General features: G+C 29.0%; 1 protein-coding gene across 2 annotated transcripts in view; it reads left to right on the top strand.

Moving 5' to 3' along the window:
• Positions 1 to 18,133, top strand: part of LOC136968280 (pleckstrin homology domain-containing family J member 1-like) — a 32,575-nt gene that overhangs the window by 12,559 nt on the left and 1,883 nt on the right. Inside the window, exons 5-8 of one of the 2 annotated variants that reach the window (XM_067262268.1) lie at positions 2,268 to 2,358; positions 2,428 to 2,491; positions 12,018 to 12,120; positions 14,761 to 14,826. In XM_067262268.1, coding sequence (XP_067118369.1) covers positions 2,268 to 2,358; positions 2,428 to 2,491; positions 12,018 to 12,120; positions 14,761 to 14,826 — 324 coding nt within the window. The remainder of the gene's footprint in view (positions 1 to 2,267; positions 2,359 to 2,427; positions 2,492 to 12,017; positions 12,121 to 14,760; positions 14,827 to 18,133) is intronic. The other variant, XM_067262269.1, reaches the window with a different exon arrangement.

The raw sequence follows: 18,133 nt of genomic DNA, 5'->3' as shown, positions 1-18,133 counted from the left end.
ACACTGGAAGTAAATTTTTTCGTCTTATTCTTGTATTTTTATTAAGATCTGGGGATATTTGAGAATCTCTCCAATCTTCTAACTGGTTTTGCATTTTTTTCTGAATAAAAGCAGAAAACATTCGATTACGGAGTTGACTATTTTTAAAAATTATTTTAGTAGTAGTTTTTGGTGGTTTTGTTAACTGAATCACATCTATAATGTCCTCTTGAGTTAAATCACAAATTTCCAATAAGGAAGTAATGAAATTATGGATTTCTTCTTTAGAAACAGATTTCGAATTAGGATAATTATATATTATAATATTACTACGATTATTATCATTAACTAAAGAATCTAATCTAAATTGTGTAAGATCCTTCTCATTTTGCATAGTGTTTATTTGTTGTCGTAAATTCGCTATTTGTTCCTCCAATTCTACTTGTTTTTCCTTAACTTCGTTTAAATTCTCATGCATTAAGTTTCTTCCTTAAAATCTTTTATTTGCTTAAATAGCTTATCATTAGATGTTTTTATTAAATTAGATATCTTATTCCATAGAATGGCAGATGAAGTGTCCAATAGCTCATCCGGATTATTTGGTAAAGAATCAAATACATTTGGCTCACCTGAATCATCTTGAGTATTGCGTTGGTCTGATATTTCATTAATTTTCTTAGCTTCCATATTAGTGTCTTATAAATTTTTATCCAGTTGTAATTTATAATCAGTAATTAATTGGGAACTTGTTGCAATATCGTCATTACGTTTACCTGCTGATTTGGTTCTGGTGAGCGGTGGTCTTCCACGTTTAACTGGAGAACGTTGCATTGCTATGAATACTAAACTTTTTGTTAATATTATAGTCCTATAATTATTAGTTTCTTTTAAAGTCAAAGTTGATTAAATCAATTATTTAATTTAAAAAATCATCACCGATGAAGTGAGAAAAAATTTCACCAGCAGCGTCAAGAGACAGATACGCCCCCACAATTCATTATTATTAAGAAACTATTATAGTATATAAAATTAATTGAAAATTTAATTGCATTGATATTTTTAATATCAACAACCCAATGTTTACATTGTAAGAGAAAATGTAACTGATTGTTTGGCATTAAATATTCTTTTATCAATACATACAAAATATATTCATTTCTTATAGATAACAGTATAAATGACATGTAATCATTTCTTTCAGTTAATTACAATATATAATACTACAAAATAAAAACTGATTAAAAAATACAAGTAATAATAATATAAATTAAAATTATCAAATAATTATAAAATATATTAACATTATCATATTTATATAAAAATTTGAATTTCAAGTAAACCAAGTAAAGTTTCCTTCAGTTATAAAATTTAAAAAATAATTATGAAAATATAGTTGTTTGTGAATACTATTATAATTAAAATGATTAAAAATCATAACAGTATTATATGGTTCTGAACTCTAGTTTCATTTGGTGCAGTAAATTACTAAAACAATCATACATTAAAATGTAATTTAAATAACTTTAAAAAAGAAAACCTATATTTTATTTGCAATTTTAGCATTTTTTGTGTGAGGAAGTTTGAGAGAATTTATGGAAAGATACACTTTATTTTAAATAGTTTATTATTTTTATCAAATAGAGAAGGAATTACAGATGTCCAAATGGGACACTAGGAATAGGTTATCAAAGATTGAAAATGTATAAAAAAGCAAAAACTACTGTTTTAAAACAGATCTTATTTCTTATAAAATCTATTGCATTTGGTAATATATTAATATGCATTTGTTAATCACATTAACAAACTGTTTCTTTTTTATATAGAATAATCATAATTTTTGTCTTGTTATACAAACATAAATAATAGTAAAATTCCCTGGGATAATAGAAGTTTTAAAAAATAATAAACAGGTAGCCCTGAAGTAAGAAATAAACTGAAGATAGTTGTTTCAATCATAGATATCTTTGAAACTTCAAAATTTAATTATTATTATAATAATGGTATAATAATAATAACAATTAGTCAGTGATAAGCTTAAAATATCTCTTATTTAAAAGTTTTAATCTGATAAAGATTAAAATTAAAAAGACTTTTTTTTTAATTTAAAAATATCAGATGTAAAATATCACTCTGGTAATTTAAACTAAAATAAATTAAAATTGTATATATTATATTATATAAGGTGCCATATTAATAAGCTTCTGTTGTAGTTTAAAAAATATTTTAAAGTATATTGGAATTAATAAAATCTAAATATTTATTTTTACATTTAATTATTTTTATTATAGCATTTGCAGATGAATTAGATAAACGTCATTATTTTAGTTGCATTACACAGAAGCACTGTGATAATTGGATTAATTTAATAAGAGAAGCAAGGTAAGTTTTTGAAAATTTTTATGAAGAAATATTTGCAATGGCATTTACTATAATCTTATTGCATTTTAGTTATGAATATCAAAGAGAAAAATTACTTAGAATAAAAACAAAAATACTAGAATTAACAGGAACAGTAAGTTTTACTTTTTATTTATTTTTTAATTAAAAAATTGAACAAGTATTCACTTATATATAGATTACATTTTAGCTATTTAAACTGAAAATTTATTTATTGTGATATTTGAATATTTCTAAAACTGAGATAATATTTTGATTATTTATGTGAAAAGTGTATTTTCTTATGTTATTTTAAAATTTTAACTATAAAAATCATGAAAATTAACTTGAAGACATAGTCTGTCCGAAATTGGTAACTACCATTTATTCACTTCTTGTGTTCCAGAATACAAACATGTGACGACCTGACCTTTCTTTTTAGGCTGCTTGGCCATGGTAAGGTTGGAAAGAAAAATGAAGATGTCTGTAAGATCTGCCAGTTCCAACTTTGTAATTTTAATTGGATATTTTTCTGTTTTTTAAAGGAATGTTTTTAAACTTGATGGCCAAGCAACCTAAAAAAGAAAGATCAGGTTCGTATTCGTAAAAATGTTCGTATTCTGGAATACAAGAAGTGAATAAATGGTGGTTACCAATTTCGGACAGACTATGTCTTCAAGTTAATTTTCATAAAATTGCCGTCCGACAAAATTCTACAATATAAAAATCATATTTTATACATAAAGTTATTTTCATCTGTAATGAAATATTAAAGTAAGTATTTACAAGATTAAGGGAGAGTAAATGGATTATTAAAAAATTTAAACTATTAAATTTGTTTTTAAATAATTTATTTAAAAAATTAATTTTTAGATATATGTAGCAGAGATCTTGACAGTCAAAAGTGGATGTTAATTCAAAAAATTTATTTATGATATTTGATATCTGTGGTTGTCAAAAGTTCGTAACCATTTGAACCAAAAACATTTGATTCAACTAAGGTAGCTACATAAAAATATACTTATGTATTGTGTTGTTAATTCTTTCTATAAAAATAGTAACTGAATTTTTCATGGAATCAATTTTTTTTATAAAAATTTTGGTTTAAAATCAAAAATCTGTATAAAATAATGATTTATATTATTTTTATGAAAATATGATACTGAAGTCATTAGAATAAGGTTGAATAATTTAATTCAAAATGATACGAAGTGTAAATATTCATACAATCCCTCTACACACCGGTAAAATAAGTGTATAAATTCTTCAAACCTGTTAACCGGAGTGAGGAGTAAGAGCCCAGGAGGTGCTGTGAAAACATTTGCAATTCTAAAATAGATCGACTCCGGTTAACAGGTTTGAAGAATTTGTGTGTGTAAATATTCTTTAAAGATTGAGAAATTACTAATAATAATTCAGCAAGTAAATATTTCCTTAAATATTGAATGGGAATATGTTGTTATTAATGTTCATTATGGAAACTGATTTTGGAAAATGCTAGAATTTTTTGGTCATAAATGTAAACATATTCTACCTGTTTTTACAGTATTTACACTATTCTAAATAATTCATTAACTACATTAGTTGCAGTTATCACAATATAAATAAAAAAAAATCAATTTTAATTAGGAAAACTTCTTGGAACATTTTCTAGTTTTTTTTTTGTTTTTTTTTTTTTGCTTTGATAAAAAGTTAAACATTAAACATTTATATTTGAATTTATTATATTAAAACAGAAGTATTTTTCACCAAAATTTAATTCATTTCATTGAAAGAAAATCTTTTTAAAAAATGTAATTTTAACCAATGCATTTAATATAAATGACATAAGTACACCGATTAGGTTTACATTTGAAGCAATGAGATAAAAATGGGACTTGTTATGATTTTGTATTTTTGAGAAAAACACAAAAAACTTCATTAGTTGTGTTGCTGCTATTGAAAATAAAGTTTTACTTTGTTATTAGGAAAAATGCATTTTCTTTAGCTTATCTGTGAATAATTTTGTTTGAATCATAGGAAAATTGTTTTTAAATGATAATTAAAACTACTGACTTCTCTTCTGAAGTTTTCTTTCTGATCTCATTAAAAGTAACATTTGAAATTAATTAAAAATTCCAAAACACACATATATTTTTGCTGTAAGTTATACATAAAGTTAGAAAATTATAGAAACTACTTTCTTATATCTCTTTGGTAGCTATATACCTATGAGTATATCTTATACCTATCCAATATTAGTGTATACATATACTAATGCCAACAAATAAGATTGTAAGATATCTTGTAAGATATATCCCTGAGCTACTTATTTACTGTTGTTCTTCATTATTAGAAAGTAAGTTATGAGATAATTTACTGCCTGAACTTTCTTGAGCTGATATTTCTGTATTACTGAACCTGTTTACAATGACATTGTAAACAGGTAGAACTACTACAGTATCAGTGCAAAAGCAGTTGTGATAATCTGATAAGTTATTTTCTTCAACTAAACTATTTATTTTGAGGGTCATCTATACTGTGGATAGTTTTCATTTTATCATCAAACTTTGTAAGATTGTTTACATACATATGCAATGGTCTTAACTCATATACCCCAAAATCATTAACAAATTTTTTTTTTATCTAATTCCTTCAGCTTTATGAATATATATTGATATTTTTAAGCACATTTTGTGTTAATTTCATCTAAATTATTAATTGCTGTAATTCAGTACATTTAGTTAAGGTATGTTGTTGATATTTGCTATTGATGTATTAGTAAGGACAAAGATAGATCAGCAGGCACCAAAATCATCAGAACCACCTCATCCCTCTCATGCCAGCATCATAGATAAGTGTGAAATTTATAATACATATATGCAATAACCAAATTTATAACCTATATAAACAGCAGAGACAAGAATTTCCTTCCCCTGCCTGGCAATATCTTTGTAGTTTTTCACATCAACTACTGCCATCATAGTCCACTTCCCATGATTGTTTACTCCATCAAAATCTATCTCATCTTCTTTCTATCATTATCATTCCTGTTTCAACAGTTCAATCTGAAGATGGCTCATTTACCAGGTCAAAGAATGTCAGTTGTTGTTTAAACTTCACCCCCTGTTAAAGGTACATTCATTAATTCAGATGTATTAGTTTTGTTAGTTTAAATATAATTATTCATTTTCTTTTGAATCCCAAACTTTTCACAGCCAACAATAGAAATAATATATAATAAGTGTAAATACAAAGTATGTAATATATTTAAAAGTGCCATTTAGATGATTTTATTTTTAAAATATAGATACTTCTATTGATGATGATTTATTTATAATTTCTGCAAAAAACAATTGATGTCAGTATAGCAAACAACTCAGCAAATGATAAATACAGCCTAAGGCTCTTGTACAATAAAGCAAATGAAGATCATTGTTAGTCCTTTTTATAATTATTTCAATGAGTTATTCTATCCCATTAATTCATTGGCTTTATAATTTCTGTTATCGATTAACTGTAAGGATTTTATTCGAATCTTCTTCTTTCATGAAATGAAGTATATATACTACATTTACTTGAATGTATCTCTGAAAATAGGGTGCATCTTAGATTCAATGTAAAATTTCATAATTAGCAAACTCTAATGCCACATATCTTATTTCTCTGTTAATAATTTCATTTCATCATTTTAATATTCCAATAATATGAATAGACCAATATTCATAATAGTAAACATTTAATAGACCAGCTTATCTCATACTTATTAGTATATTATTACAGTAATGTCATAAGTAGGTGGATGAAAATCTCAGAAAAACTTGTGCAGCACTCTCAGGAAATCTTGCATTTCCAATACTTTAAACAGCACCGAGGATGATTGCATATGGGAGAATGTGATCTTCAAATACAGTGTTGACTCAGAAGAGCCTAATATAGAAAGTGAAGTGGTTTCAGATTCAATATCACGGAAGACAGTGTTATATAATTTACTTATTAAGCAATAAATTTGTCTTACTATAAACTTTTAAAATGGAGTAAATCAACTATTTCAGTATGCTTTGTTTTCGAGTCCACTTGCAAAATTTTTTGATAAGTGACTAGTTAATCAGGAATATCAACTAAATATTTTGTCACTGTTTTCATTTGGCTCTATTTTTCATTATTATTATTGATCTTAAAAAAACTCATCTAGTAATTACAGATAAAGACTGGAAAAAATTATTACATAGTCAAAAGTTTTATTTTTTGAAAATTTTACATTATGCTGTTAGTTTAATTGCTATTTAGAAATAGTGAAAAAATTTTGTTAATAGATAAATTTATCAATTTAGTATTTTATTTTATGGTAAGTTAAAGATATGTATGTTTCAGGATCATATTAATTATTTAGTGTTAGACTCCAGCTAAATTACCTGTTGTTACTTTTAGAAAATGTTTAGAATGTTATTAATCCTTTAAAGAATTTTATCTTTATCAAAGTCAATGTAAATGTAAGTACAATAAAATAAGATAATGCTTTTATCTTTAACTTTTTATTTAACCTTCAGTTCCATATACATCTGATAATGTTGTGAGCTTTCATTTAATCTATAATTTTAAATTATTCTAATAAATGTAAAGAAAATTACAAAAATGTTATATAAAGTATAGAAATCAACATTTATTAATGGATAAAATATATACTTTATATAGCATTTCTGTAATTTTCTTTGCTTCTCCAGGGAGCCCAGAAACTTGTCTATATGTAATTTTTCATCTTAATATTTTGTTGTAATGATAAATGCATTAAATATTCAGCTCATATCAATTTGTTAAAGTTCCTTGCTCTCTCAATATCTTAAAAAAACTTTTTATGAAGTAGAAATGTATTAAACATCACGTGGATAATTGCATTACTGCATTGTTATTTTTTGCTATAATATATTCAACATGTTTTTCAATTTTTACTTTTCGTTTTATGCACTAATTGCCTTATATGGAACAAGATAATGTAAGCTAGTAACAGCACTATTTGAGGACGAGCGACAAGCTTTTGAAGTGTATTACCATATTCTAATATTTTATTTATAAATTCATATAAAAATGTTCTGAATAATTATAGATGTATGTATGATAAATAGTAATTTCATATATCTAGAATATCTTACATTTTGTGATATTTTCAAAATTGAATAAGATTGAAAAACTATATATGTACAATATTAATATTAGTTTTTTTACGTTTGACTAATTATTTCGAATTAATAATTTTGTGAACGAATTTCCATTAATTTCATTTACCAGTTTTTAGATTAAATTGTTTATTACGGATGAATGACGACAATATTTCAAATAATTTTTTTATTTAATTGTTGTATTAAATAAATAAATTTAAATATATTCAGTTCATATTCAAAATAAATTTATCAAAAACAAAATGTATTAAAATGTTGTAGTTTTTTAATATTATTATGTTGGGTTAAGTTAGATATACTCGGTTAACACCGGTGGCTAAGTACTATGCCGGACCAAAGTCAAGGCATAGTAACCAAAACAGAAATTAAAGAAGTGTATCAGTGTGTGTGTCTGTATTCAGGAATTTTCTCACAATATGACATGTATTCAATATAGTGGCCTTCTGTAGAGTGATATATGTGTTTCTATTCAATTCTAATGTGCCCAGGCTTTTGTGTAGTGTGTGTGGTATGACACCTGTAGAGGAGAGAACAACAGGTACAATAAGCACCCTATCCATCCTCCACAGATGCCTTATTTCTTGGGCGAGTTCTGTGTACTTGCTAATTTTTTCAGTGCATGCGTTTTGTATATTGTGAGTGTTTGGAATGGATATGTCTATAACGTATGTGATTTTATTGTGTTTGTCAATGAGTGTGATGTCTGGTTTGTTGTGGTAAATTGTTTTATCTGTGATTATGGCTCTGTCGTAGTACATTTTGTGCGTGTTGTTTTCCAATACTGTCTGTGGAATGTATTTGTAGTATGGTTCGTGGATGTCTACTAATTTGTGTTTCTTTGCAAGCTCTTGGTGTATTATATTTGCTACTTGGTTATGTCTGTGTAAATAATCTGTCTGTGCCAAGAGCTTGCAACCAGAGGTGATGTGTTGTATAGTTTCTGGCATGATGTGACATTTTCTGCATGTGTCATTTGTGAGTGTTGCATCTTTGAGTATGTGTTTTCTGTAGTTTTTAGTATTTATGACCTGATCCTGTATGGCAATCATGAATCCTTCCGTCTCCCCAAAGAGGCATCCCCGAGCTAACCAGCTGTTTGACGCAGTTTTGTCAACAAAATCCTGGGCCAGATCGTAAGGATGCCTGCCATGGAGTGCCTTTCGAGCCCACGATTGCTTAATGGTGTCTATGCTTTTTATATGTTGTGTTGTGTCCATATGATGTGAGTGTAAGTTTAATGGTGTGTTATTCGAGTCTGCTAGAGTTACTGCTTTATGTAATTGTGATGTTTCTTGTTTTTTGTAGAAAAACTCTCGCAGTGACTGTATTTGTTTGTAGTGAAGGTTAACTATGTCAATCAGGCCACGTCCGCCATCTTTACGTGGAAGGGTTAATCTTTCTGTGGCGGATTTAGGATGATGTTGTTTATGCTTAGTAAGTGTTGTTCTTGTTTTCCTTTGGAGTTGCTCAAGATCAGTGTGAGTCCAATGTATAACTCCAAAAGAATATGTGAGTACTGGGATGACATATGTGTTTATTGCTTTAACTGTGTGTTTTGCATTTAATTGTGTTCTGAGAATAGCATTTAACCTACTTTGGTATTCTTTAATTAATCTTTGCTTTATTTGTGTATGTTCTGTTAGTTTGGCCTGTTGGAATCCTAAATACTTGTAGAACTCGCCCTCTTCCATGGATTCAATAATGTCTCCATTTCCAAGTGCAAAATCTTCTTTCTTCAGGATTCCTTTTTCTATGTGAAGTGTTTTGCATTTATCTAGGCCAAATTTCATTTGTATGTCCTTGGTGTATGAATGTGTGATTTGTAGGAGTTGATGAAGTTGTTTTTGTGTGGATGCATAAAGTTTTATGTCATCCATGTACATGAGATGTGACAGTGTAAACTGTGTTGTTTTTTCGTGTCTGATATTGTAACCATATTGCGTGTTGTTTAACATGTTGGATAATGGGTTCAGGGCTAAGCAGAACCAGAGAGGACTCAAGGAATCTCCTTGAAAAATTCCTCGCCTAATAAAAATTTGGTTTGTTTGTATGGAAGTGTTATGGGCCCTGAGATGTAGTGTTGTTCTCCAGTGCTGCATAGTGTTTTGAAAGAATGCAATGAGTGATGGATGTATTTTGTACATGTGTAGGATATGTAGCAGCCAACTGTGTGGAACACTGTCGAATGCTTTTCTGTAGTCTATATATGCCATGTGTATGTTTCTGTGTTGTTTGTGTGCTTGCCGTAGAATGACTGAATCTATGAGTAACTGTTCTTTGCATCCCCTGTGGTTTCTACGACAACCTTTTTGTTGTTCTGTTAGAATGTCGTGTTCTTCAACATGTTTGTATATTTTGTTTGCAATACAGGATGTCAATAATTTGTAGAGTGTTGGAAGACATGTAATTGGTCTGTATTGTGTGGGGTCTGTGGTATTGTTGTTTTTAGGTTTCATGTAGGTGATGCCCTGAGTAAGAAAATTTGGCATGTCTTGTGGATTGATGATGATGTGTGTTAGATGTTTAGCTAGTTCCTGGTGCAGTGATGTAAACTTTTTGTACCAGAAATTGTGAATGTTGTCTACACCAGGTGTCTTCCAGTTGTGTGTTCTGTTAACAGTGTATTGGAAATCATGTATGTTTATTTCAACACAGGGCATAGTTGGTATGTTGTGCAAGTTTCTGTTCTCCTCGATCCAGCCTGCATCAGCATTGTGCGTGACAGCACTGGACCAAAGAGAAGACCAATATGTTGTGAGTTCTTCTTCTGTTGGTGTGCCACTGTGCTGTGTATCAGTGTTTGCTTTGTTATTAATTTGTCTGTAAAAGAGTTTTTCATTGTTTGTAAATAATTTATTTTGTTGTTTTCGTAGTGTACATGTTTTGTATCGTTTGAGTCTACGTGCTTTGGCAGCAAGTTTTTGTTTTAGTGTATCAATGTATTCTGTAATGCATGTGTTGTGATGTTCATGTTTTGTGTGTGTTTTTATTTTCTTGAAAATGTTTTTGAGCTGTTTCCTTAATTTGGATGTTATGTTGTTTTTAGTGTATTGTGTTAGCCTGCCTAATTGCTGTCTAATGTCATTTATTTGTGTTTCTATTCTTCTCTGCCAGGCAGGCTTGTGATAGAATTGTGTTTTCTGTGTATTTGTCTGTGATTGTACTTTCAGTCCATGGTGTGTCACTACTGTGACTGCTCCAGCATAAACTAATGTATGAATGTCTGCGAGTGTAGAAATTGAATGAATGTAGTGTGGTAGTAAGTGAGTGTTTACATAATTTAGTGTTTTTCCTACTTCCTTTGACGTGTTGATTTTTGGTATTCGTGGTCGTTGTGTGGGATCTGTACCTGTATATTTAGTGAGTGTTTCCTGAAATATAAGTGAGAGCGTATTAACTAAATTCATGTCTATGTTATCAGTAATGGATGAAGAAGTGTCTGTAGTATCATTAGTGGTAATTGTTGTATGTGTGTTATTATCAATGCTTGTTGCTGGATTATCCTGACAGGTTACATGATCTTCATTAATGTTAGATGTTTCTGTCTGTTGATGTATTTGATCAGCAACCTGTTGTTTGATAAGTTCAAGTGTTGTTTGTGGAATAAGGTTGTTGTGTATAATTGTTCTTTTTTGATCAACAACCCTTTGTTCGGTGACAGTGAGATGAGGATACTGTTGTGTGAATCTATGGTGTAGTTGTTGTCTGTATGCTGTCATGTTTGTTTCAAGTTTTGTGATGGTGTAGTAAGTACGGATGATAAACTCGTTCATTTCTACTGTCCATTTCATCCGTTGGCATGGTTTTCCAGCCTTTGTGGTCTGTGGATGCATTGCCACAGAAACACCAAGGCTGGGTTGGTTCCTCACATCTGTTGAGGGCATTGCAGTAGCCATGCTTGGGCCGGTGCTGCTTTCGCCACCGGTAACCAAGGGAGACTGTGACCTATTTTTCGAACGTGAGCCTCTGCCTAACCCACGAACGCGGACCTTGTTAACCCGGGCGACGTCCGAGCCGGTATCACACTTTGATCTAGTTATTACCATGATGAATATCTCCACAGAATGTGGGCGTGGTCACTCTTAGCTTCATTTCTCCCCATAGACCTTACTGGCATGGGTGTCCCTACCAGGAGCTTATGCTCCAGCCTGCATTGCCCTATGGATCAGTAAAATTACTGGGCTCTCCCACCACGACCAGGTAGTGACCATGGGAGAGATATTATTATTATTATTATTATAAAATTAAATGACTTTACTCGATTTCTGTATGGTTAAAAATTTATTTATTACAGCCAATATTTATTATAAGTTTCTTTAAAGTTCATTCCAGATTCTACAATAATTTTATTATTATATGAATTATTTGAACTATTATATATTGCAAAAGATTTAAATAAAATCCTTATTTAATTTTTATTTTGTGTTCATAATATATAACATTAATTTTTGTGATTTACTCAAATATTAAATTTAAAACATTTTAAATAGTGAATTGTTTCAATAGGATCCACTTGTAAGTTTTCGTTCTGGATATGAAGGTAAAGTTTCTAAACAAGATGCATTAGTCCCACCAAAACGCCCTCCAAGAAATATGAAAAAATCATCAGGTGAAACTTTAAAATATCTTATTAAATATGCATTGTAAATATACTTTTAATATTAATCAGCCTTGAAATTTTTATATATTTATTATTATTTTACGAATAGAATTTTTAAATATAAATAAACAACAACTAACCCGTTATATATAAAGACCAACAACTGCCGAATTATCGGGCTAGCAAATGGCTATCGTAATATTAATAATTTAAGTTAATTTGGTACTAGAGTTAGGCGTTAGGTGCCATCTCTTGCTAAATTTAATAATTAGAATTTTAATTAAATAATTTTAAATAAATTTAGGCTTAACTGGAAGAAAAGAATCGGCCCGAAGCGGGATTCGAACCCGCAACTTCTGCTATCCGTGCAGACACGTTACCAGTTACGCTACCCGGACCTTCGGTCCGATCCTCCTCTTCCAGTTGATATAAGATTACCGTACGACCATCGACAGCTATTACAATGCCGGCTGGGGACACATTAATTGCCCACGTCCTCCCAAAGGCACTCAACCGGCCATCGCAAACCCCGGCAAGGTGTATACATATAAATAAACAACAACTAACCCGTTATATATAAAGACCAACAACTGCCGAATTATCGGGCTAGCAAATGGCTATAGTAATATTAATAATTTAAGTTAATTTGGTACTAGAGTTAGGCGTTAGGCACCATCTCTTGCTAAATTTAATAATTAGAACTGGTAACTGGTAACGTGTCTGCACCGATAGCAGAAGTTGCGGGTTCGAATCCCGCTTCGGGCCGATTCTTTTCTTCCAGTTAAGCCTAAATTTATTTAAAATTATTTAATTAAAATTCTAATTATTAAATTTAGCAAGAGATGGCACCTAACGCCTAACTCTAGTACCAAATTAACTTAAATTATTAATATTACTATAGCCATTTGCTAGCCCGATAATTCGGCAGTTGTTGGAATTTTTAAATACTGGACAAATGCATTATTTTAATTCTTAATTAAAAATGGCCATGGTTGTCTGTTTTATATGAGTTTTCAGTTATACAGGGTAGCATTGATTCACATTACCTCAGCTAATCAGAGTTTTGTAGTATTATTTGTTTGTCATTTCAAAAATTTCATTATTATGGAATTTGTTGTATTGCAAATTGACTTGTATCAGTCTAGTAGAATATTCTGACAATATTTTCAAGAATGTTATACTAGGGTGTACAAATAGTAGAACTAGTTATTTCAAGTGCTTAGTCACAGAGAACACAAATGACAAATAGACTTTTTGTGTTTCATGGCAATTTCCTAGTTTCTGTACTTAATTATCATCAAGACATTGCAGTTACATACATTTACATATACAATATTTTTTGCAATTAACCCAAAAAATTTATTAATCAAATAATATAGCTAGATTCTTTTCAGGCTATGTGGAGAGCCATAGATGAAAAGTTGTTACTCTTTGGTACTGTATGGTTATATATAAATGAAATTGAATTAAATTGGTCTGGAAGCAAAGATTGGGTGAAATGCTGAGTAACATAATTGGTAATGCATCATGCAACTTTATTGTACCACAAAAGAATTGAGACAGAGCCAGAAAGAAAGAGGTGATCCTTGCACTTGCTGATACAGAGGAGGCGATACAAGAACAAGGCAATTGATGCCAATTGCATTGTTTTTGTGTTTCGTTCATTTTTCATGTCTGTTATCTGTTAAGTGCATGCAATGTTGTTTTTCCCCTAAATTCAGTTAGGCGTGCTGAATTGCATCAGGGAGTATGGACATTATCACTTTGACCCTATGGTATCTCGAAAGTGAAGTCATGGACTTACATTTTTTATTACATTTTTGGATTCCATATTCTAAGTAATGGAAAATGGCAGAATTTAATTAAAATTGGTCTATCAAATTTTGAGAACAAACACAATTCTGTAAGCACAGAGAAGAGGCTTTGCTAACGCTCCTCCTCAAACATGACAGCTGAATGCTTTTAGTATATTAAAAGAGAAGGAACAGAAGAAATTTAAAAATAATTTTTCCAAAATCTACATTTTGGATTTTTGTCTTGTGGGTTTTTTGAAAAATATTTGAAATGCCATAATATTTCTTTGTTATTTGATCAAAATAAGACTAACCAGACTGACTGACAAAAAATAATAATTTAAGAAGTTCCCCCAAAATTAATAATAATAATTAACATTTCAGAGAAAAAGTATACACAGTATGTAAAAAGTTTGAGATTAACTAATTTTATTTCTTATTGAGAACAGCTTTTCTTCAAATTTCTATTGCGATTGTTTTATAATTTTTGTTGTTTTAGTTTAGTAAAAGTGAATATTTTTTGGAATTTTATTGGGTGAAAATATCGTGATTTTTATTAACGTCATCATATTGAGAAAGATTTTGGTTACTTTTCCTTTATCTATCTTCCACTTAAATTTTCTCATTTTTAATAAGAAAGTGCTCTTAGCTGCAAGAATGTACAATTATAGTAATTTTACTTTTTCAGCATGTTCTTGTCCTAGAACAGCCAACATATTTTTAGGAAAGAACCTATTTTAACGTTAAATCTTTAATAAGTGAAAATTTTTTGTTGCTTTTAAAATCTAACAAAACTTTAAATGACTTATTATTGTTATAAAAATCACAAAATTCTAAAAGTATTTTTTTTCCTTAGGTGCTGCCTCTACATTTTGGGGAGAATCTTCATCAAATGATACACAGCAGTTGAAATGGGATTTTGGTATGCCATGTTAAGTTTTTTTATTTTAATCCAAATGGTACGGCAAACATGTAAATGCCAGATAAATTAGTTAATTGTATTTGTCGTGCATATAATAAGAACTGAAAAGCTTTTATTTTTAACTATTTAGTAACTAATTATGCTAAACATTCTGAGTATTTTGATTTTTTTTATCACGTAATGAAATACAATTGACATTGATAAATTTGGTAAGCCGAATAAATCTTCAAAATTGTTCAAAAAGTTCACTTAATTATGGATTTTGAGAAATTCAGAAAATTGAAAATATATATTTTCCTAAAAGTTTTTAAGTATTGGAGATAAATTAAAATAAACAATGCACAATAGATATATTCAATAATTATCCAATATTCCATTATATACTGCATGTTTTTAAATTAGTAAATAGTTGTACACTAATTGAGTCAAGTCAACATTTTAGAAACAAAAATCAGCATATATATATATTTTTGCAACTGATTGTAAGTGTTCTGAATAGCATGGATATTCCTCAAATAAATTAATAAAGACTTTACAATGTTTATTAAATCATTTGATGCACAATTTTATATTTACAAAATCAGAATCATATTTTTGTAAGTCTAGGTTCCAATATATATATATATATTATTTAAATGAAGGCTTTAATATTTGTTCAATGAGTTTTACAAATGTGTAATTAATGAATAAACTTTTGGATGTAAATATAACAAAACTTATTCACACCATTGTCAGAGTTCTATTTAATGAACAGTATAATCTGATATGAGTATTTATTTATTTTAATGTGTTTACTCGGTTTATAAAAATTAATTTTCTGTTAGTGACTTATTTCATATATACTTCTTAAACATAGAGAGAGAAAAATTAATGTTATGAAAATTTTTAATCATTAAATCTATTTTTACATATGTTATTTGGTAAAAAAAATTATGAAAATTATGTAATTTGTTTATTCTTATTTAATATTTTATTAACCGAAATAGGTCTTTTAAAAGTAAATAGTTTTCTATACGCAAAGAGAGATAATAAAACTTTTTATGTAATTTTCTTTTAAATTTGAAAGATTATATAATTTGCTCTTTTGTGTTTTTCGTATTCAAACTTTGTGAGGGGAGAAGAATCATACACGAAATTATAAAAACTGTATACATATATTTCAATTATTATATATAACTATGAAAACATCTGCTTATAAAATTTAAGTTTAAAAAACTTTCTGATAATGATTTTTCTCAAGAGAAATAGATGTTGTTAGAAAAATTTAAGATTCTACTAAGTCGTCATTATTAATATTCAAGTTGTGCTATAATTCTGCATTGTAGATCATCACAAAATAAAGACTGAGCACTTTATTAGTAAGATATTGTGTATATTGTGAAAAATATCTTGTTTTTTACTTTTATATGAATATAGAAATAAAGCAGAATTGTGCAATGATAATTACATGGATATGTTATTTTCTGAAAAACAAAAAAAATTTAATTTTTAAAAAATATGATTTCCTGTTGTTCAAAATTATTTCAACTTTATAAATTTCAATAAAAAAATTTTTTCTTATTAAATATTAATAAAATATTGTTATAGTAAATTTATCTATATAACATGTATATTGCATCAACATAAATTGTCGGATATAGTGAAATCATCAAAGAAATGTGATGAATTAGTGTTATTTTATGCTTTTGCTATTGTTATATTTGAAGAGAAAATTTTGTAATCATGCTTATATCTTTGATATAATTGATACTTTTATTATACTAAAATTTTTCATTACTGTTTACAGACAAATACATTAATATTTATAATGTAGTGATGAATAGTACATTCAAATCATCCATTCTTGACAATTAGATGGCAGATGATGATACTGTCCAAGCTACTACCAACAAACACCAGACACAGCCAGTTTATTTTACTGTTTATTTCTGGTTTGTTTAAAATAAACTATTCTTCAATCATAAAAAGCTTTATCCACTTTGACAATTAAGCATCATAAGAGTATAGAAATACTGGTTAAGATGATAAGATGACCATATAGCTACAGAAGCTAAAGTATGTAGATACTTCTAATCAAAGTTGCATTCTTAGTTATTTTTGTGATGGATTTGTTTAGATAAGATTCAGAGCAAAGGAGCCCACATTTGTGTTTTGTGAATGTGTTCCCGACGACGACGACAAATTCAAGAGTAAATTAAAAATGTACAATCAGATACAACCAATCGCACAGAAATACGAATGTTTGAGGTTTTCTTACTTTAGGTATAGTGTTTGCTTTTCTATATTAGTTTGATAAATATTCACTCCTTATTACAATTATTATGAAAATAAAAACAAAGCTGATACTATAGTCATGTTTAGGTTGGAGCACTAATATATGCTCTAGATTGTTGTATTAATATTTGCTATAAACTGTGCTGAAATGAAAGTCAGTGTTTTGTCAGGACAAGCGTGGTTCTCTCAAACTATCATCAGCCTGAATGCAACTTATGTAGTTTAAAAATCTTAGAAATTTGTGCATTTTTTCTTTCAGAATACCTTAATTGTTTTCAATGCATATGAAAGTAGTATGAATTTATGAAAGCAGATGGCTTCCATGTTCTCTTATTTAATATGTGATAATTCTGAAGATGGTAACTACAGTAACTAGAGATGAACAGAAAGATAGCTGACAAAAAAAAAAAAAAGATATTTTGCAAGTTTCATCTAGACATTGTTATTTGGTAAATGATAATTTCAAGTGGAAGTGAGTTTTTACGAGATTCTTCGGCTAGAAAAAGGTTGTGACAGTATAAAACCAGGTTCGGGTGTAATTGGACAATGAAGACACGCACAACCTGAAATTTATCTTCAGTACCAAAATTGGTCTTGGTTCCAACTTGGCCAAAAGGTTTTTATAGTTAAGCTTATAAGGGTATTAGACAAAAGCATAGTGCTTGATGTGGGATATTTGATGAGAAGGCAAAAGTCTGCAACGGAAATGAACCCAGATCAAGAACTGAGGCAATGGCAGCAACTGTGTCCACTCCTTTCCGGTATCAGTTCTAACTTTATCTGAACAAAGGAGGTCAGGCTTGCCTGTCAATGTATAAATAGTATAAATTTTACGTCCATTTTCTCTTGGCATTCTGTGAAACTACATAGTATAAACTCACGAAGCTGGAACAACAGCCAATAACTTGTGCAAAAACTTCAATACTTACTCCAGCACTCAGTTTACTAATCTCACAAACAATTTTGGTATTTTTGGCCCATTTTACTGGCCTTCGTCAGGTAGTACAACTGTTCCATCAAACACAACATATAC

This window comes from Centruroides vittatus, unplaced genomic scaffold, assembly GCF_030686945.1.
Source record: "Centruroides vittatus isolate TY-2023 unplaced genomic scaffold, ASM3068694v2 contig_1427, whole genome shotgun sequence".
Lineage (NCBI taxonomy): Eukaryota > Metazoa > Arthropoda > Arachnida > Scorpiones > Buthidae > Centruroides > Centruroides vittatus.
The sequence above is the reverse complement of the archived record's forward strand: the minus strand, read 5'-3'. Positions and strand labels throughout refer to the sequence as shown.